The following is a 22,218-nucleotide window of genomic DNA, read 5'->3' as shown; positions in this document are numbered from 1 at the left end:
ATTGCTGTATAAATTAATGTTAATTCCTTCTTTGCTTTATGCCATTTGGCTTACGAATGAAAATTCTCTCCTTCTGGATAGCAGGGGTAACTTGTACTTTTTGGAGCACCTGTTTGTCCCCTCTGAACTAGAGTTTCAAGGCCTGAATATTGTATGCGTGGGAGGGAGGGAGCACCCCTAAAGCCCAATATAGCTTTGTTGGGTTATTTGGGTTCCTTTGTGTTGTGAGATTTTTTTTTTTATGTCCTATATAAGGATACACTCCACTGAGGAACGGATTTAGTCACATGGATCTATGCCCTAAACTTAGCTTGAAGTCCTGAAAAGAGCAAGCCCTAGCAATTTTTCTTGCTTCTGTTGAAATTCTGAGATATTGTGTGATGGTAGGTAGGTGTGCTATTTAATGTTGTCCAATGGTGCTTACTCATTGTCTCAGTCTGATTCTCTCCAGATTGAGATTATTTGGTAAAAAGCTTAGAATTTGGTAAATTCATTTCTTCTAAATGGCCTTTTAAAGGTGGAGATGGCATCAGAATTTTTCTTTCCTCAACTTCCACTTTTTTTTTTTTTTAAACAAAATGTTGGTACTGCCTTATTCATAATTACCAAATGCTAGAGACAATGCAAATGTCCTTCAGCAGCTGAATGGATAAACAAACTGCCATACTCCTATATAATGGAATATCGCTTAGCAATTAAAAGGAAAAATTATTGATAAAGATCATTAATATGGATGGATCTCAAATGCATTATGCTGGTGAAAGTCGATCTCCACTTTTTGAAATTATGGCAATGTAGTTGCACACAATCTTTTCTGAGTGGTTGCTCCTTGGGTTTGTTTTGTTTCATCAGGAATAAGAATTCTGTGATCCAGGTTTGTTTCACATCTTTACTTGGGAGACTCAGCCTATGCTTTTAAATAAAAAGCTTGGCTGAATATGTATAATAAATATTAAAACTTTGGTAGCAGTGATTGAAAATTGACAGAGATGGCTAATTTATTAAATAAGTAATTGTCAAGTAATCTCAGCCATCAGTAATGTTTACAATAAAATGAGTAGCTTTTCTGTGAAGTTGTATATAGGAATTTCACACCAAAAGAAGCACAATTTTTTAACTTATATGTACATTCCACTTTAATGTTACTTTAGACTACCCGTTTTCTTGATTGAAGACCATTTAAATTATGTTCTTATACTCACAGGCCAAGGCTGTAGGTCATTCAGTCCTTTTTCCAATTTCTCAACATCTGGAAACTTTGTGGCTCCATCTGCATCTGCCATGAGGATTTTTTCTCCTCGAGAACTGAATATACCCTGCATATATAAACATTTCGATTAAAAGAACGTCGCTTAAAATTAAGGTTAAACTCAATGACATATCGGTCTGTTTTGCTTTACTTAAAATCACTAATATTGGATAGTCTAATATCTAATATTGGGTGTGAAAATGGCAGGAGGCCAAAGTTCCCTGAAAACATTCCATGGGTAAGATCCATCTAAATGTATCTAATGCTATTTAATGATTTTAAAAACTCTGTGAGATCATACCATTAATACCTTATAAAACATGGTAAGAAAATAGATTTGGACAAGTAAAAGATAACCTACATCAATAAAAACAAAAAAGTAAAATAGCTATCATATACATTATATATGTATTGTGTATGTATCTGGTCTACTTCAGGGCAGCATCTGAATAAAGTATTTACGGGTGTGTTGAACAAATGTAATATATACAAACTTGCTGTGAAACATATCCTAAGATAATAGATCTTTTGTATTCTTTATTATGGAATCTAAAGTGTTTTTTTTTTTTTTTTAAAGATTTTATTTATTTGTGAGAGAGAGGGAGAGAGAGAGAGAGACAGAGAAGAGAACACAAGCAGGGGTAGTAGCAGAGGCAGAGGTAGTAGTAGTAGAGAAGCAGATTCCCTGCTGATCAGCGAGCCTGGCATAGGGCTCAATGCCAAGACCCTAAGATTATAACCTGAGCTGAAGGGAGATGCTTAACCGACCTTATTCCAGGTTCCCCTGGAATCTAAATTAGTTCAAATTAATTACTGAATAAAGAAATATGGAATACCATTAAAATTTAGGAAATGTGGATATATGCAAACACTAGTTTATGTTATTTGAGGGGTCTGAGACTTAGCAAAATTATGCCTCTCAATATTGAATTGATTGGTGTTTTGTGTAAAATATGGCTCTATGGGTGTTTATTTCACATGGAAATAAATTATACATCAACTCTTAACTCATGGTCTACTTGACTGAATTTATTATTTGTGATATCACAACAGTTTAAGTAAGATAAATAAAAACGTAGACAAAATTTTAGTCATTTATTCTACATGATAAACCCACTAATTAGTTTCTGTAATTTTTAAAAGATCATATCCACTAGGATATAGGTGAAAAAGTGGAATAAAAATGTTTTGTTTAATATCTAGACAAAAAAAGACAAAAAACCCCCACAAAAACCAAAAACCTCTCAAAAAACCAAAGGCTTATTTCAAAGATATACATTAAAGGTGAACTGGTGGTAATAATTTAGCATTATAGAAAAATGTCTTTGGCTTTCAATCTTGTCTAAGCCATTTTATTATTTTTAAAGGAGGGCTTTTTTTTTTTTTTTTAAAGATTTAATTTGACAGAGAGACAGCGAGAGAGGTAACACAAGCAGGGGAAGTGGGAGAAGCAGGCTTCCTGCTGAGCAGGGGAGCCCCCAATGCAGGGGTGGATCCTAGGACCCTGGGATCATGACCTGAGCCGAAGGCAGACACTTAACAACTAGAGTCACCCAGGCACCCCAAAAGAGGGTTCTTTAATGACTGCTACTCCCCACTGTACCAACGATGGCTTTTACTTCACTGCCAAACTTGTTGAAAAAAGCAGTCTATGTTGTGCCTCGCATTCTTACCCATTCAATCCCACCCTATCTCCTCCCACGGCTCAGAGGCCTCAACATTACGTGCTTCATTTCCCCAAGGCTTGGTTTCTGGTTGTCCTTTTTCCTCGCCAACTTAATGGGTTCAACTATCATCTGATGCATGTGAATTACTCACTTACACTCTACCAGGCTATTCTGGATACCACTACTTGGTATCTCAAACTCCATGGCTCAAACTCAATTAAAGATACTGTCTTTTGGGGCACCTGGGTGGCTCAGTGGGTTAAAGCCTCTGCTTTCGGATCAGGTCGTGATCCCAGGACCCTGGGATCAAGCCCAGCATGGGGATCTCTGCTGCACGGAGAGCCTGCTTCCTCCTCTCTCTCTGCTTGCCTCTCTACCTACTTGTATCTCTGTCAAATAAATAAATAAGATCTTAAAAAAAAAAATTAAAAAAAAAAAAAAAAGATACTGTCTTTTAAACCAGCTCCTCCTCTGGTGTTTCATTCCTTCTATAAATGACATTCTCTTCCTCTGTCACCCAAGGCCACAGTTAAATTATTCCTTTCCCTGATCACATTATACAATTTTACCCCCTCACCCTCACAACATTTGTCCTCTCCTCTTCTGCTGCTATGTCATCATCATGATACAAATAACGATTCTTTGTACCTCACTTACACTGCTGCGCTGGCTGCTGTCACTTTGTCAAAGGTGACAGCTTAAAGTCCCTAATCTAAAAGTTCAGGATCTGAACCCATCTACCTCTCAGACCTATCTGTATAAAGCCAACCCACATGTACTACTAGCGGCTCCTTATTGTGACACTTTCTTTCATACCTTTGGTCATGTTGCTCCTCTGCAAGCCCCCTGCACCACCTTCTGCCTGGATAACTCCTAGTCCTTCTTAAAGATTCCGTGTGGAAGTGACCTTGTATGGGAAGTCTTTGCTGCTGCTCCTTCCAGATGGAAGGTGGTGCCAACATTTGGTATACATTTCTACTACATTGTTTCTACTACTAAACTATGATATTCTTAAAAATACGATGGTTGTCTTTTTATTTTTTTTTTTATTTTAGAGAGAGAGAGAGAACATGCACACTCAAGTGGGGATAGGGTCAGAGACAGTGGTAATCTTCAAGCAGACTACTCACTGTGTGCAGAGCTCCCATGCAGGGCTTGACATGGGTCTCAATCCCAGACTCATGAGATCACAACCTGAGCCAAAATCAAGAGTCGAACACTCAACCGACTGAGCCACCTAGGTGCCTCTGGTTGTCCTTCGTCTCAGTATCTTTACTAAAGCAGTAGACATGTAGTAGCACTCCAGTGTTGGCTGAATAAATAAGTGAATGGATAGATTTAAAGGCCCCCATGATATTGCATCCTCCTACTTTCTTTTTCTCCTTTTTGCATGTCCCATGGCCCAGTCAGAGCAAACTCACTGCTCCCAGTGTACATTTTTAAGAGTCTGGTCTTCTGTCTTTTCTTACTTTGCTGACTGGCATGCTCTTCTCTCAACTCTTCCCACACACTATCAGAGAGGTTAGGTTAAGAGCATGGACTCTGGGGTACCTAATCTAAACCTTTATTCTACCTATTAATAACTATCTGACCCTGAGTAAGTTGCTTTACTTACTTATGTGTCACATCCCACATCTCCATAATTGAAATAATAGGATCTAACTCATGAGACAACATGAGGAGGATTAAATGTGATAATTATGCTAAAGTGGTTAATTTACTCAAAATAACCAATCAAGTGGGATAACGAAGTGGAATCTAGTGTTCACCACTGTTGGGAGACTTGGTTTTGGTGATATCTCCTTTGTCAAGTCTGCTTGACACATGTCCGAGACTGCCAGTTACCTACTCAATATCTATTTTTTCCTTCTTTTTTACTAGTAGATCTCTGATTAGGTCAGGAGTGAAAATGTTAGAAACACTGCTCAGCTTTCCTTGGAAATACGGGTGGCCTTGTGACACTGTTCTCGCCAATGAGAATTAAGTAAGTCATTGGGTGGAGCTTCTAGGAAAGCTCCCTAAAAGAGGGCAAACCAGCCAGTATTTATCTTCTGCCTTTGCCCTTCTCCGTCCTGTCTGGAATGTGGCTGTAATGGCTAGCCCTCCAGGAGTCACGGTGTGTGCACGAGGAAGAGGGAATGAAAAGTTAGGAGGCAGGGTTTCTGAGACACCATAATGAACAAGGCCCGGACTGCCTATACTTAAACTTCTCTTTATGGGGGAGCAGAAATAAAATAAACCCTCTAAATCATTTGAGGCACTCTATATTTTCTTTCACGTATCTATCTTGACTTGTGGTCTTTCTTCAGAGTATCCTGACTCTGAAAGCAACTTATTCCTTTTGAAATTCCTATAGTACTTTATGTGTACCTCCCATAAGTACAGCAGACTGCAAATTTCATCAGGATAGACCCAAATCGGATTTTATAAACTGCAAAAAAAAGTCATTTAAAACTTATCATCCAGTAACTATATCAAAGACGCACAGAGGCACACGACAACATTTTAAACTTTGATTAAGATAAGCATATTCTCCTGAATTACCTAGTATGCTATAGATACGGCATGATTTTTAAGATTTGATCACATATATATACAAAATTATATGAAGTTCTTATTAAAACTAATTTGCCACTATCTTAGGAATGATGGTATTCAACTAGCTAGCTGTAGAATACAAATGTACTATAGTGCACAAAAGAAGTCATTAAAAACAGGTTTATATTTTAGATAAAAAATGTTGAAACGATGTATTACCATCCTAATAGCTCCGCCTTTCCCGCGATTCTTCACCAGTGTTATCACTCGTACCTTGTCACTTCCATATTTCTGGCAATATTTAAAAGCTACCTGTCAAATTATATAAAAGTCAGAATAATATTAACTTGGATTCTAAGACAGTAACATAAACTGCATTTATGAGTTTGGTTTAAATACTGCTCTTCCAGTTGCCTTCTTCTTGTGACTAGATTATACTCACTGTACGTTTTAGTGGCCCAGAATTCCCGATGCCAAGAACCAATAATGACCCACTAGACTGAAGTCACAATTCACTTTCCTGCAGAGGTACTAGCAGAACAGGAAGCAACTCTCTCTTATTCTGACTCCTTTATTTACACTAATGAGTTGCTAGAGAAAATAAAATCCATGCACTGATTAACTGTTACACACTTGAGATTGCCATCCCCCCGCCCTTACTGGTTAACAACTCACTTGTCAGCAACTGATCTTACTCCCCAGAGAAGTTGCTCATATCCTGAACCATGTCTCCCCAGATCTTTTTACTTAATTAGAAACAATTCTTTTTTAAGATTTTATTTATTTATTTGACAGAGAGAGATCACAAGTAGGCAGAGAGGCAGATGGGGGAGGGGGGAAGCAGGCTCCCTGCTGAGCAGAGAGCCCGATGCAGGGCTGGATCCCAGGGTCCAATGCGGGGCTTGATCCCAGGGCCTTGAGGTCATGACCTGAGCTGAAGGCAGAGGCTTAACCCACTGAGCCACCCAGGCACCTCCCCCCCTTTCTAAGATTATTTATTTTGAGAGAGAGGGAGTGTGTGCGAGTGGGGGGAAGGGGCAAATGGAAAGAGGTCACACACTCCCCACTGAGTGTGTATCCCTCTGTGGGGGTTGATGTCGTAACCCTAAGATTATGACCTGAGATGAAACCAAGAGCTGAAAGCTTAACCCACAGAGCCACCCAGGTGTTCCTGCCATTACTTTCTGATTTATAATCGAAGCTATAAACAGTGATCTGTATTCGCTGTGCACATCTCTTCATCACTCAGTCATCAATCCACTATAGTATGGTCCATACCCTTTGCTTTTTCACATGGTTTCTCTATTTTATCTCTCTTTATCAATAGCACCCTCTCTCTTTATTTTATTTTATTTTTTAAGTAGGCTCCATGCCCAGTGTGGAGCCCAACGTGGGGCTTGAACTCACGTTCCAAGACTGAGACCTGAGCTGAGATCAAGAGTTAGACACTTCACCAACTGAGCCACCCAGGCGGCAACCCCCTTCCTTTTTATAGGTAGGGTCCACACCCACCATGCGTCTTAAACTCACAATTCCAAGATCAAGGGTTGCATGCTCTGACTGAGCCAGCCAGGTACCCCAATGCCCTCTCCCTTTGACCCTCATTTCTATGGGGAGTGTGAAGTCCTGGCAGACTAGCTTTTATTGTTTCTAGCAGCTCAGTAGCTATAGGTCTAAGAATGCGGGAATGTGAGGGGACAATACTCTAAGACACTTGTTACCTCCCATGGGTAAATCTGCAAAGGACATAGCTGATACCCAGAGCCAGAAGTGAATACATCTTTTTATTTGTATGACTGCTTTAGAAATTGTAAGGCAAAGTGGAGCATAAAGAAAAAAAAAAAAACTGTGCTTAGGAAAAAGGAACCATGTATCAGCCGGCAAAGAAGGCTCCCAGTGGCCATGATGAATTGTACATGTTTCCTCCCAACTTGGTGAAGCTTCCCTGGTCTATGGAGTGGTGGAATAGCAGGTTTATTTTCCAGCTTTCCATAGATGAAACCTCTCTGCCTTTCTGAGAACCCACACTGTTAACAATAGAGAGTGCTGGCTCAGTGTCCACATTCTCTGATGAGTGGAAAAACTTTATATCTGCTAAATTATTCTATTTTTTCTACCTACTGGCAATTCTAAAAGCAAGTTTACTAACCTTTGAAGTCTGGTCTTTGCTGCCATCATCAACTACTATCACTTCATAAGTGAATGTAGGATCTTGCTTCTGTAAGAAACAAAAGTAAAATACCATAATTTGGCATAAATGCCATGAAGAGTTCTGATAAAATTGCAAGGAGTTTAAATAACAATTGTTTTAGTGTGATATGTATAAAAATGAATATAAATTAAGTGTACAAAAACCACATAAAATAAAAAAGCCAAGAACCAAAAAGGAGGAAAGATACTGGACAGGAACAGAAGGCAAACACTGACTGAACATCTGTGAGCCTGTCTCCCTCCTCCCCTGCAACCCACCCCACACCAAATCGGTGTGCAACCTGGTGCTTGTGGGGCTGAGCACTTCTGAGAGACGCTACAATCATGTATGAGAAAAAAGTCCGTGAGGTTAAAGGTTAGTGTAATTCTAACCTGGCTACACTTTTCTTACCCTTATGAACTTCTGACCTGTTTTCTCATTTAAAAAACTCCCAGGGGCACCTGGGTGGCTCAGTCATTAAGCATCTGCTTTCAGCTCATGTTATGATCCCAGGGTCCTGGGATGGAGCCCTGCATCAGGATCCATGCTCAGCAGGAAGGCTGCTTCTCCCTCTCCCACTCCCTCTATGTCTCTTTCTGTCAAATAAATAAATAAATACAAACAAAATATTAGAAAAACCAAAAAACCCAACCCCTCCACCAAAAAAATTCCTTGTAGCTCCTGTGGTTCTTGTGAATACACATAACAGAAGCGTCAGGAGCCTCATATATAATAATAAAGGCTCCATTCCTTCCCTCTTTTATTTTTTCTTTTTAAAAGATTTTATTTTTAAGTAATCTTTACACCCAACATGGGCCTTCGACTCATAATCCCAAGAGTTTCATGCTCCACGTACTAAGCCAGCCAGGTGCCCCTTTCTTTAAATGAATCTTCTATCTTCCTTCTACATGTAAAACCTAAAACCAAAGTAAATCAAAACAAGGAATTTTCTAAAAAAAAAAAAAAGCCGCAAAGCTCATTTGTTTCCTTAAACTCTCCAAGGAGAGTCCAACAGCAACTGATGATACGAAACAAGGACACATATTATATTACTTTTCTTCTCTTTATGTGAGAAAAGAAGAGAAAATAAATGAGGGAAACGCCTCTGACTAATAAAGAAAAACAAGAGCCATTTCACTTTCATTATAAGTCTTTTTTAAATAAATGTCTTTTTAAAAAGTCACAGAAGTAAAAACAGTATCATGGGGCCACACAAAGTCTGTAGACGTACTCAATTTTAAATGTATCATCAGGCAAGAAGATAAAAAGTGGGTGGGAGGGTACATTAGAAATTTCAGCATTCTGTTTGTTCTGGGTTCATCCACCTGCTTCTGGAGGCAGGGAGTCACGTGTTGGGTTTGCTTGCTAACACCTGGGGGTAGGCAGCAAGCTGAACACGGGAGGCCTGGTGACCTTGATGGCCCGGCCATGACAGGCACTGCCTCTCATATCAGATCTGGCCTACGATCTTCAAGTTGGTGATCTAGTTTTATTTTTATTTTTTTAATTTTTTTTTTTATTATTTATTTGACGGAGAGATCACCAGTAGGCAGAGAGGCAGGCAGAGAGAGAGGGAAGCAGGCTCCCTGCCAAGCAGAGAGCCTGATGCGGGGCTTGATCCCAGAAGCCGGAGATCATGACTCCAGCCGAAGGCAGAGGCCCAACCCACTGAGCCACCCAGGTGCCCCAATCTAGTCTAGTTTTAAATAGAGACATCATATTGAAAGGAAAAACACAATACCTGTCTCTCCTCTAGATATCCCAGAGCTTCATCCATCATTACAGGCACTTAAAAAAAAAAGTATGAAAAATTAGTTTTGAAAACGATTTTCCACACCCCCAAACACGCAGTTTACATTTGGAAAAAATCTGAATAGTCTAACAAGCTTCTCCCCCAATAGCTTTTCCCATCTGGAAGGACTGTTTTCCGTTCACATCTGGCTTATGGCTTCTCTAAAATATTTCAGTCCTATGACTTCATGATGTAGACCCAATCCTTTACAGCTACTCTTTGTTTCCCCTCTTATGAACTACAACTAACAACAATGCACTCACTACAGCCCACATCTATTAATGTTCTGGCAAAGAGTAAAGTCCATACTCTCAGTTTCCTTTTCTTCCCAATAAACTGTTACCCATTAAATGAAATCGGGCTTACACCGTTTTTCTTCATTGTATGAAGGCACAACAACAGAGAGCCGTTTTGTAGGTGAGTCCCATATGCTAGGCAATGCTTCCTTCTGTCCTCTGGCATTTAAGAAGAACTTCTCGTCTTCATGTTGATGGAGGTGTGGCATTTTTGTAGCAGTTATAAATGCAACAAAGGAAATCTAAAAGCAGGTATGTTAAATAAGAAATCATGCTATGCTGACTTTTTTTTAGACTTCTTATGTAAGAATACATCATTTACATGATTTTTTTTTTCTTTTTTTTTGGTGGAATATTTGCTTTTTGCTTTTAGTCCATTAACTGGACTGGAGGTGACAACAAAATTCAAATCCCTTATTTATGAACTGTCCTTTCTTCCACTGGTAAGGAACTAATGACTTAGGAGACTCCCAATCTGTTCCTACCTGTCATCCCTAGGCTTCTATCATCTCAGATCTAATAGGGAAGTCACGATAGAAATGTAATCTATTTTAAGATGCCCTGAACCTCCAATCCCTGGCAAACACACAGTGAGGTCCCATTCCTACTTGGAGCCTATGTGTGCCAGAGGATTAAGTTCACAGTGCTGGTGGAATGTATGGATGAGGGAAGACCTCCCATGGAGGACTAGACTGACCTAGAATATGTAGGGAAGACCCCTCTATCCCCTTAGTAGGGACCAGCAATGCTTAAGAACATATTCTTGACACTTATCCCAGATTTGAATTCAGAATACATTACTTTTTGAAGTATCAAACTTGTAGGCTCTGGCACCATACACTACTGACATTAGGTAGCTCCCTTCCATATTTATTTGTGAACTAGTGTCGGAAATAACCACTCTTTGGAACACTGTCTCTACTGGTACACTTTCTCCTTTTAAAACAGTCATACATTTTTGGAATGCTACTCATTTTTAATGTGGTGACCATTTTTAATATTCCATTGGGTACATACTGAAATTGAATTTGCTCTGATTAGTAGGAACATGGAGGCGGTATCCTGACTAGTGATTATGAGTTCCTTTTCTGCACCCCAGTGTTCAGATTGTGATTTCTAAATTTGGTTTCCTAGTAAAAGGAATCAGTGCTCTTTGTAAGATGCCAGATAATTATGTCATTATTTTGAAAACTTGCCTTTTATCTTACCTTTTATATATGAAAGATATTTCAGAGTAATTGAATAGCTGAGAATGAAACTTTTTTCATTATGGAATTTCAGATAATACATAAAAAAGGAATGATACAATTACAATATTGCAATTTGCAACTCCCAGAGAAATAATGGATTTAGGTTGACAAACTATAGAATTGGTGAGTCAGGCTAACAAAACTCCTGAACCCCTGGATCCATCTTAACACCGGAGAAAATCATATATTATGAGCCTTCTGATATGATACGAGACAAAGTATTCAGCATCAGTCACATACTTTTTTTTATTAAAAAACTCAAACATGCATTCGTTAAGTCTCTAAATGTTACTACCAGTTTATAGGAAATTCAGGAGACAGACTAAGATGTTCAAAGTCACCAATGGGATGAAATCAATAAAACCCAGATTCTGAGAAATTCTACAGGACAAATGACCACTTATTAAAGACAAGAGAAAAAAAAAAAAAGAAAAACAAAGTGTTACAGATTAAGAAACTTGAGACATCAACAGAGTGCTAAGTGTATGTAAATGCTTAATCGAAAAAAATGACTATACTAAAACATACATGAGGTATCTGAACTGACAGGACACTTAAAATCACTGAATAATGGTTAAAAATTTTTAAGACTCCATTATAACTTTATTATGGTTATATTTAAAAAGGGGGGGTCTTTAGAGATGAATGCTGTGGGTTTACAGATAGAGTGTTTTGTCTTGGATTTGCTTCAGAATAATTCAGAAAGGAAGCGGGGTGAGGAAGACTATGTATGGAAAGTGTGGATATATATGAAACAGTTTTTTTGTTGTTGTTGTTTGTTTTTTTTTTTTTTTAAAGATTTCACTTATTTATTTGACAGACAGAGATCACAAGTAGGCAGAGAGGCAGGCAGAGAGAGAGATAGAAAGAGGGAAGCAGGCTTCCTGCGGAGCAGAGAGCCCGATGCGGGGCTCGATCCCAGGACCCTGAGATCACGACCCGAGCCGAAGGCTGCAGCCCAAACCACTGAGCCACCCAGGCGCCCCTGTTGTTTTTTTATAATGATTTCCTGCTGCAGCTTTTTAAATAAATGAAGTTCCACTAGCTGTCTGACATTTTCACACATAAGCTCTTCTCTCCAATCAGTCTCATCAAAAGAAGCTAATGATGATAACATTTATGAGAGCATTGCTTTAAAGATCACATGAGATAACACCCTGTTAAACACTGAATACAACCCCCAGCATATTATAAATTCTTTGTAAATGGTAGCCCTTATAATCACTTCAAGCTAGTGGGATCAAATACTTGCAGTACACCCTCATAATGCACCCATTTAACTCCATGCAACAGATAAGATTCAACAAGCAGATTCAATCCAGGCGTCTGTCAAAATTCTGCCCCATCCAAAAAAAAAAAAAAAAAAAAAAAAAAAAGGTGACTTGCTCAAAAACCTGAATACCCCTGAAATCTTCATATACCGCTAAGGGAGAGAGAGGACTCCTTTCTCACCCAGGCACAAACAGGACACATTGCTTTTTCTCTATTAAATTGTTTCTACTCACTGAGTTTGCAAACCTGGCAAGATGGAAGAATGGCCTTCCTTAGCAGTGCTATCTGGGGACGAACTTGAGTGTCTAAGAAGCTGAAACCTCTCCATGTAGGAACTGGATGGCAGGCTCATTCCAAATTACATGGAATGTAATTTCTCGTAAGTGAGAAAGCTCACTCGGCAAACTGTTACTTATGTACGAGCAAGTGTTTACAACGTTTCTATTTCCAGAGTAATGGCAAAGAAAATGAGTCTGAATTCTCCTTTAGAGGCAGCGAATATAGGATGTTTAATTTTGGGTCATAACGACTCCCAGACATATGGTAACACTAGGCCTGTGTGTCTTGGTCTTACTGTGTCCCCTGTCCCCTGGTTGGTCTTCTTGATCCATTGATTTATTCCGATCTGTAACAGATGGCTCTCGTCAATGCTCTGTCACCACCTTCTATCTGCTTAACCACATCAGGAAAAGGTTGAGTCCAGGGAGCACGCACATCCCGGGAGCTCAAAACCTTCCCGGGTGGAACCAGAGCTGCATAGGCTGCAGATCCGGGAGAAGTCTTGGAGAGGTCGGGACTGACAGGGCGGGTGGAAGGAGGTCCGGGGACCGAGGGACGAGTAGAGACTGGGTGAGCACGTCCCATAGTGAACAAAAGTACAAGGTTCTGGGCACAGAGGGAGGTAAAGCTCCAAAATAAAAATAAAGAAGGGAAGAAAGGGGGTGTGAAATTCTAGGAGAGGAAATCCCGGGGTCAAGGCTTGGGAGAAGCGTGGTGAGAAGGGACACATCGAAGAGTGAGTGGGCTGTGCGGCGGAGAGGATGCGTTGCGGCCGAGTCTCCAAGACAGCAGGGAGCCTAGGCCCGCGTCGGTCCCCCATCCCTCTCCTCACCAGTATCAGGGCTGCGGCCGCCAGCGCCACGCCGAGCACCGCCAGCTGCAGCAGGAGCGAACTCATCCTCCATGCCCAGGTCGCCGCCCTACCCTACCCAGCACCTACACACACGCGGAAGCGCGGCCGCTCCGCCCCGCCTTCCGCCGGCAGAGGGTCCTCTCCCGCCCGGCGCCCGCCGCCCACAGCGCCCCTCGCGGCAAGGAGACAAACACGCAGCTCTTCGGAGCGAGGCTCTGCGGTGGAAAGGCAGGCGCCGCGTTCCACTGCAGGGTTGGCACAATCGGCAAGTAAAAATACAGAATGTCCACTTAATTTGAATTTTAGGTAAGCAATGAACAGTTTTTTGACAGCCTTGTTAAAATACAATTTACACACCATACAACCCATTCATTGAAAAGGTTTTGGTATATTACACGAGTTTTTAAAAAGTGTGATACAACAATAAATTTGCCAATTTAACCTAAATGTGCAATACAGAGTGGTACTAATTACATTCACAATTTTCTGCATCCATCACCATTATCTATTTCTAAAACATTCTTCACTGTTCCCAACCCCTGTAATAACTAATTACATGTACTATTTGGCATATACTCATAGAAAAAAAATTCTTTTATTTGACATTCAAATTTAATTGTCTGTGTTGTACTGTGGCAACCCTACCTAGGAGGGAGGTGGAGGCTCTGAGCCACAGCACAGCCTACAATACAAGGCGCTCCTTTGGAGCCCGCTCCGGGGACCTGGCAAAGTGTAACTTGGTGCGGATAATGAGCGCACAGAAAGTTTACATAATTCTTCAGTAACTTGGAAGGAGAGGCCCAGGGCCCAGGCCAAGACGGAGGCGGGAAAGGGACGCAGAAACTTTGAAATAATGCTCCCACACTCAATACTAAAATCTAGGAAATAAGGTCAGTTTTCTCTTAAACCCTTGAACTACCAGAGTGTTTCTAAAGAGCCACACTCGTCTCTTTCATAAGAGCAGATTCGTCACAAACGCATCCAAAGCAAAGAAGCCTGGAGGTGTGCGGAGCTAGAAACCACGGGAGCAAAGGTGGGCCGGAAACCACCTTCCCCACGCCCAGCCCCCTGCGTCTGCGGCAAGCCGGCAAAGAGCGCAGGCGTCCCTGCCGAAAGTTTGGGGGCGGTGTAGACCCGCGGCCCCGAGGCCCCGAGTCGCCCGGCGCAGGCGCACGCACGCGGGCGGGAAGATGGCGGCCGGGTTCAAGTGAGTGTTGGCGGCCCGCGGGCGCGTGTTTGTGCTTTGGCGGTTGGAGGTTTCCTTTAACCCTTCGCTGGGATATTTTTCACCTGGAGGCCACCCTGCTAGATTCCCATTTCTTTCCCCCACGGAAGTAGGCGACGGGCGGAAGGACCTGGAGGTGGTCGTTGTGAAAGGAAAGGGGGCTTTTTCTCTGCAGTGAGACGGGAGATGGAAGGGACTGTGTACAGAGTTCAGTACCCGCGACAAGCGCTTGTGGCTTGGTGTAGTGGATGTGCGGCCCCAGGGAACCCGCTGCAATCTTTTAAAATATGTTCTATCAGAACCACATGCCACCCTGTGCTTTGTTTCCTCCGTGGTTTATTTCTAAAAGGATTGTGCCTTGTTCCGAAGGTTTTACTTAAGCCTTTTTTTGTGCCACGCTGGTGAAGCCTGTAGATTTTTGTCCTCAGAGTTAAGTTTTTAAATGGATAAAATACATAAGATTCCAAAGGAAAACTATTGTATTGACGCAGCTATCTTCTATTTGTATAAATTCCTAGTTCTTGATATAGTGATATATACGTGCTCTTTTTAAAAATGCACATTCTTAAACAAGTTCTGCTGGGGAGTCTAGTAGCATCTGGAATTCCAAAGTTTGCACATAAGCTTCGACAACTATAAAGTAAAAACGAAAACATTTAATCTCTGTGGTTGTTAAATTTGCAGGTACTAATGTATTACACAAAGGCTTATTGCCTGCAGTCAAAATTGGAGGATATGCTAAATTTCAGTTACAGGATAGTGAAAATAAAGATGTAATTTTTAAATGTTAAGAATCCCTGCTTCAGAGCGAAAGTGACATTATTTTAACAATTGGATTAATTCTTTTAAAGATGCCCAAAGGCTCTGGGCTCCAACCTGTAACTGTAAGATTAGAGTTAAGGACAGCAGTTGAGTGTGATTACTACTGCAAGAGTACCTCTTTTTAATAGTTACATGTGGCAACAAAACATCAGAATTCGTGAAAGAAACTTCGTAACAAATTGGGAAGATTTATGCTGCATCATCACACTCCTAAAATCTTTGCCATTTTCTGGATTTATGTTAAGATCCATTAACTTACCTCAGATATAATTTTTAACATATTTCAGAACTGTGGAACCTCTGGAGTATTACAGGAGATTTTTGGTAAGTAAAGATGGTTATGTACAGGTTGTACCTTTTGATAACAGTATCCTATGCTTCTTTTCAAATTATGTAAATTAATGAGGTTTATTGTGTTTTTCCTGGTGTGTATAAAATACATAGACGTAATTTACTTTATGTAAATTTATTTATTTAGAAAGAGAACTGCCGTCCTGATGGAAGAGAACTTGGTGAATTCAGAACCACAACTGTCAACATAGGTGAGGATATTTTGAATTCTAAAATAGAATGAAATTGCTACAGACTTTTTTTAATGTATTTTTACTTGTGATGTTTTTTAAACTATTGTTTCAATTGTTACATTCTCTTTAAATTTTGAAGTGACTGTAAAGTGTTTCCTCCCCTTTCTTCCTTCAAAACCTCCAAGACATCGTTTTCTTGTATCTTACACTTAACTTTCTGTTGTGAACACGGAATTTTCTAGTTTAACCTGTATGACATTCTTGAGTTTTAGACTGACCATTTAAACAATATTTGAGCCAAATTCTACCATATATAAGGGAACCCAGTGATTCTGTGTTGAGATCTTTATCTGCAGAACAGTTCTATGACCGAATGAAAATGATTCGCTCAAATTCAAGAACAGGTGAATAATTTCTAAAACACTAGTACTTTAAAATAGTCACATCATTTACAAAAGACTTGAGCTAGGAATAAATTTACACAAGCAACTGAGATATATAGCAAGATAAAATTATATGTAGAAAATGAACACTTTCCATGGACTTTTTCATTTTATTATCTTTTCAGGTTCAATTAGTACTGCAGATGGTTCTGCTTTAGTGAAGCTGGGAAATACTACAGTAATTTGTGGAATTAAGGCGGTAGGTTTAATATGTCTTACTGGGATATGAATTACCAAATTAGCTTCAAGTTATTAGATTATAATTTTTACACCTATATTTCTGTTGACTCGGCAGTTTTTTAGTATGTTTCATTTCTTAAGAGCTTTCATCTTTAAGTAGATTAATACTCAAAGTGGATTAAAAATAACCCAAGTCCAGGGACTTAATTTATGAACGTGCATCAAATAGGCTGAAATGAAACCCATTTCAAAAATCCTCACTACCTTTAATTCTTTAAGAATATAATTGTTATTGAGGAGATTTTTGGTGACATCCCTTTATCCAGTGATAGCATTTAATCTGTGCAAATGATGTAGAAAATTGGGCCTACTCCAAAGAAAGCTTGAGGGAGTAACTGTTTACTGAATACCTTTTATGTACCAGGTACCTTAAATTAGGTGCTTTAATACAGAATTACCAGTTTAATCATGAGAACAGTCATTTGAAGTATAATTTGTCTTCTGTTTTACATGAGGTTCAGTAACTTATCCAGGAACAGAACTAGAACTGTAACTTTGACTCCAAAGGTTGTGCTTTTTTTACTGTGTTGCACTGTGAATTACTTAACCTTCAGATTTTTCCTCAGGGTGGTAAAGCTGGGGTGGTATCTAACAGTATGATCTGAGCACTTAATTGTTGCCAGCTTTTATGCTGGGGACATAACATTATCTCATTTGACCCTCACTGAGAATCTCTAAAAGTAGGTCATCATTAACTTCTCATTTTGCATATGAGAAAGTTGAATGGTAAGAGGTTATACAATTTGACTAAAATCTCTCAGCCAAAAAGTATGGGTCTGACATTTGAACCAGGCTGAGTTGCAGACTTTTGCTCTTAATCACTTTATCACTTCCTATATTTGGCTTTGTAAGGGATCACTTTGGGTTTAAATTTAGATTCTTTGCTACTAAATGAAAGAAAACAAATTAACGTTTTTTTTTTTTTTTTGAAAGAGCCCCATTTAATTTTGGTTTGTAGCACTAGAATCTAGAGAGCTAAGCTATGCTGCCTTTTTAATCTTGCAGACCTAATATGAGGATTTGTGACAATGTCCATATAGCCTGATAGGACTCCCTGATAAGCATAGTAGATGGTCTTGATGTAGTTAACTAGCTAAGATGGTCTTTGCTAAAGGTTTTTATAACTGATTGCTGTCTTCACAATTATTAAGTAGCTTCTTTCATAGGAAGTTATTTGTTTGCTTCTTTAGGAATTTGCAGCACCACCAACAGATGCCCCTGATAAAGGATATGTTGGTAAGTTAAATGGTTTTGTAATTTTAATACAAAAACTTTAACACATTTAATGGTAATATTATAGGTCAGTCCTAGTAGCTGAGTTGAAGATAATATAGAAGATTCAGAAATACATAGGAATGGGGCAGACAGTCCTGAAAAGTTTAATTAGAAGATAGCCTAATAGCAAGATACAGAATTTTTGTAAAATATTCAGCTTTGCATACATTCAGATATCAACCAAGAATGTAGAATCTCTTAGGAAAGGGTCATAATTGCAAACTTTTATGTTCCCTTAAGTATTCGTCATTTATACCACTATGCAACTTTCTTCTTGCCTTGGACCATCTCTTCTTTATGGTAGGTACCAGCATTTTAAAAATGCAGGCACTTGGGTAGGAGTGTAGAGGCTATCTGCTGTTACAGAATGAGGTATTTTGGAAGAAATCTTATTTTTCGGAAGGATTTAGGATTGAAGCCTTCCTTAACATCCTTTTATATTTTTGGTATTTGTCTTGGGGCAAAAAAAAAGTTGGAAGTAGATTTTATCTAAGCCTGAGAGTATTAAAAAGATCAAAAAGAAATAACTGATGTGTTATGCTTTCCACTTGGCAAATTTATCTATGGCTATAGTCCCATTTGCAGTGGATTGAGAATACCTTTAACACTTCCATAAACCAGAGGTAAAGTTTAGTTCATAGCTCCAGAGTGTTTCTTTCAGTTCCTAATGTGGATCTACCACCTCTGTGTTCATCGAGATTTCGGTCTGGACCTCCTGGAGAAGAGGCCCAAGTGGCTAGCCAGTTCATTGCAGATGTCATTGAAAAGTAAGATTATTCTGAACATTTGACTGTCATTCATTTTCAGATGTTTTTTGACCTTTCATTTATTGTGCTTATTATTAAATCCAAGTTCACAGATAATTCAGAAAGAAGACTTATGCATTTCTCCAGGAAAGGTAAGATGAATAAAAAAGCTATAAGGTTTTATTAATTCTGAATTGTTTTTAGAGAAAGAGCAGGGAAATTAAAATAATAAGCCAGTGGCCTTAAATATGAATGTCCTAAGATGGAATTTGGTTAGCTTACTCTGTAACTATCTAAATAAACCATGTAGTTCTTAAAGAAAAAAAAAAAGTTTTGAGTAATTTATTACCTAACTGGGAGCTACTTTTTAAGCTGAGGTAACTTTTTTTCCCTTTTGCAACAAATAATTCAGTCACTTGTTTATTCCATATAGATTAGTATCTGATCAGCTGATGTGTTTAGAGTAAATCTGCACTATACATTTCAAGTCTTTAATTTCAAGTCTAAGACTTAGAACAAAATCGACTATAACTTAGAGGCTTTTCCTCTTCAATTATATACAGATTTATTAGCATTGTAAAGCCTAGCCATTTCATATGTTAAGGTTTCTAGGGGAAAGTATGTTTTGGACTTCATTTAGGACTTCCAAAAGCATTTCTTTTATCTGGTAACTTAGCAGCAAAAATAGAAATTCTTCCTACATCTGTAGCTTTCAGTGGAAATCTAGATGTTACTTGTCAGTTCGGTAGTTAAAAGCCAGTTTTGTTTTGTGTTTTTTTTTTTTAAACCAAACCGGTCTACTTTGTTGGTAATATACTTTGTAGAGTTTGTTTGTTTTTAAGTTTTTGAGCCTTAAAGGTTATCATGCTTGTCTAATCAAGGATTCTGTGGTTTGTAACTTAAAACAAATACCATGTTCTACCCCCACTTTGTATAAATTCTGTTTTAGCTTTCTTGGGTTCTGTACTGTGATATCATTTGCCTCGACTATGATGGGAACATCTTGGATGCCTGTACATTTGCTTTGTTAGCAGCCTTAAAAAATGGTAAGCAACCTTAATAAAAGACACAATTCCTTCTTGGTGTCAGAATATTATTTTGTTAAACTTTTATCAGTAAACTTTTTAAAGTTTTTGTTAATGTTTAGTGATTGATCATTCACGAGAAACCATGTTTATATCCACTAAATTTGCCTTAATTATCCTAATTAAAAAAATACTTCTGGGGCGCCTGGGTGGCTCAGTGGGTTAAGCCGCTGCCTTCGGATCAGGTCATGATCTCAGGGTCCTGGGATCGAGTCCCGCATTGGGCTCTCTGCTCGGCAGGGAGCCTGCTTCCCTCTCTCTCTCTCTGCCTGCCTCTCCATCTACTTGTGATTTCTTTCTGTCAAATAAATAAAATCTTTAAAAAAAAAAATACTTCTAAGTTTTTAAGGAGGGAAGAATGACTAAAGCATAGAAACCTGTATTTCTTAGAGTGAGAGACTTACTTCATGTATTTGCCTTTTTCTAGTACAGCTGCCAGAAGTTACTATAAATGAAGAAACTGGTTTAGCAGAAGTTAATTTAAAGAAAAAAAGTTATTTGAATATTAGAACTCATCCAGTTGCAACTTCCTTTGCTGTATTTGATGAGTAAGTTAATCAGATGTATAAAATATTATGTAATTAAGGTAATGGATTGTTACTCAGCATTCTTTTTAGGAAATAACCTAAGGTGACCATACATTCTAGTTTGCCCTGAACATCTAGGTTTATAACTGTTGTCCCTGCAGAATTATTATTAGCTTTGCCTTATACTTTGAAAACCATTCTGATTTGAATTTTGTGTTCTGTTTCTTGGTTTTCTTATTCCTGTGTAATATTAATCTTCTTAATTCTTTCACAGAAGATTTACCTTAGACTACCTTCTGTATTTGTGAAGGACTTTATTAGTATATTTATAAATTGAAACAAAGATTCTTACATGTAGTATAATGTTAGGTTGCTATTAACATTTCTGGTTTCCCACCAGGTCTATTTCAGTGCTTAAATCAGATATCAGTTCCTAAGCTAAAAGGCTGGAAGTTCATTTTATTCTTTGTATATAAAATTTGTTCTATGGATCAGTAATTTATATTTTTCTTGTATTATAAATAGCACTCTGCTCATAGTTGACCCTACTGGAGAGGAGGAACATCTGGCAACTGGAACCTTAACAGTAGTAATGGATGAGGAAGGCAAGCTATGTTGTCTTCACAAACCAGGCATGTTCCTTCCATTTCAAACCTAAACATGTAAAATAAAAAGTCAGTGTGAGCTTCTCTGTATTAGGGGGCACCAAATGGAATATGAGAGGTTTTATTGTTTACTGCAGTTTCTTTGTTATCTCAAATTCCTTAATCTATTTTTGTCTGTCAGTGGTTCTTAAAACTTATGGTATGCATCAGAATCACTTGCAAGTCTTGTTAAAACACAATCTGCAAATCTTGGAATAGTCTCACTGGCTTACATTATTGAATTTTTTGTCTTGATACTTGATGTTGATTTTTTTTTTACACAAAAGTATCAACATCAAATGATGCATGTGATGTAAAATGATAGACACTGAAAGTGTTACAATAATTTTTCAGGTGGAAGTGGGCTGACTGGAGCTAAACTTCAGGACTGTATGAGTCGAGCAGTTACCAGACACAAAGAAGTAAAAAAACTGATGGATGAAGTAATTAAGAGTATGAAACCCAAATAAACAACCACCACATTTCCAAAACAGATTTGTAAAAACTGTATTTGTTACACTGTGCACAAACCTTTTATACTAAATAAATATCAAACTACATTCTTCAGAAAGATGTTTCTAGTATTTCTTAGGTCACTTCCGTATGTAGTATGTACAGTGAAACCATTTTTAAAAAGCAATGACTTAGGCAAACCAACCCTAATGGTTCGTTAAACCATTCCCATTTTTAATTAAAAGTCATAGGGTTGTGCTTCTGTATAAAGTTTGTACATCTAGCAGTGTAAAATACTGACACATTTGAATAAACAAAACAAAAAATGGAAGTAGAAACTCAGAATCTTTTGATTCAATGCTCTTATGGTTTTAAAAAAGAGAGAAAGAAAAGCGAGACTCAGAATTTTGGAGTGGTTGGTGTGCCTCTCTTCATTTTACTTTTTGACTGGCTGCCTGTATGCCGATGACGATGTAGCTGAGCTGTTTGTGCTGCTGCTGCTGCCATAGCCATTTGATGCTGTAAGAATCGCAACTGCTGCAAAAGGGAGGGGAAAAAAAAGTCAAGTTATGTTAAATGCAGGCAGGTATGGAAAGGTGCTTTTCATGAGAGATGAAAACAACAAAACTGAAAGGGAGAAAGCACCAAGATAACAAAAAGGGACTATACCACACTGAGACAATGCACAGTCAAACAGCACCAGTGGCACAGAAGCCTGCTGAGGGCTTTAAAAATGGGTTCTTGGTAAACTTCAAAAATATTTCTGTTACTTTGCCCTGTCAGTCTGTATTGTAGTAACTCAGCAACTTCAGTTACTATTTTGTTGTATGATAGTTTATAGCAATAT

General features: G+C 38.7%; 3 protein-coding genes across 21 annotated transcripts in view; 1 reads left to right on the top strand and 2 right to left on the bottom strand.

Annotated features, from left to right (window-relative positions):
• ALG5 (ALG5 dolichyl-phosphate beta-glucosyltransferase) overlaps window positions 1-13,524 on the bottom strand; it is a 41,006-nt gene extending 27,482 nt beyond the window's left edge. The window contains exons 1-6 of one of the 2 annotated variants that reach the window (XM_059144166.1): window positions 13,367-13,524; window positions 9,804-9,975; window positions 9,387-9,433; window positions 7,604-7,672; window positions 5,674-5,766; window positions 1,203-1,316 (exon numbers count right to left, since the gene is read on the bottom strand). In XM_059144166.1, the coding sequence (XP_059000149.1) occupies window positions 1,203-1,316; window positions 5,674-5,766; window positions 7,604-7,672; window positions 9,387-9,433; window positions 9,804-9,975; window positions 13,367-13,432 (561 nt within the window). In that variant the 5' untranslated portion in view covers window positions 13,433-13,524. The remainder of the gene's footprint in view (window positions 1-1,202; window positions 1,317-5,673; window positions 5,767-7,603; window positions 7,673-9,386; window positions 9,434-9,803; window positions 9,976-13,366) is intronic. The other variant, XM_059144167.1, reaches the window with a different exon arrangement.
• Window positions 13,525-14,351: 827 nt separating this feature from the next.
• Window positions 14,352-21,763, top strand: EXOSC8 (exosome component 8). Its single transcript, XM_059143708.1, has 11 exons — window positions 14,352-14,594; window positions 15,722-15,758; window positions 15,913-15,976; window positions 16,527-16,600; window positions 17,832-17,877; window positions 18,578-18,683; window positions 18,769-18,814; window positions 19,612-19,708; window positions 20,175-20,295; window positions 20,800-20,906; window positions 21,273-21,763. The coding sequence occupies exons 1-11, from the start codon at window positions 14,578-14,580 to the stop codon at window positions 21,386-21,388; spliced, it is 831 nt and encodes a 276-aa protein (XP_058999691.1). The 5' UTR covers window positions 14,352-14,577; the 3' UTR covers window positions 21,389-21,763.
• Window positions 21,401-22,218, bottom strand: part of SUPT20H (SPT20 homolog, SAGA complex component) — a 42,194-nt gene continuing 41,376 nt past the window's right edge. For all 18 annotated transcript variants that reach the window (XM_059143691.1, XM_059143698.1, XM_059143693.1 and 15 more), the window contains one exon: window positions 21,401-21,908. In XM_059143691.1, the coding sequence (XP_058999674.1) occupies window positions 21,771-21,908 (138 nt within the window). In that variant the 3' untranslated portion in view covers window positions 21,401-21,770. The remainder of the gene's footprint in view (window positions 21,909-22,218) is intronic.

This window comes from Mustela lutreola, chromosome 13 (assembly GCF_030435805.1).
Source record: "Mustela lutreola isolate mMusLut2 chromosome 13, mMusLut2.pri, whole genome shotgun sequence".
In the NCBI taxonomy this organism is placed as follows: Eukaryota; Metazoa; Chordata; class Mammalia; order Carnivora; family Mustelidae; genus Mustela; species Mustela lutreola.
This window is presented reverse-complemented; position numbering and strand designations above follow the sequence as displayed.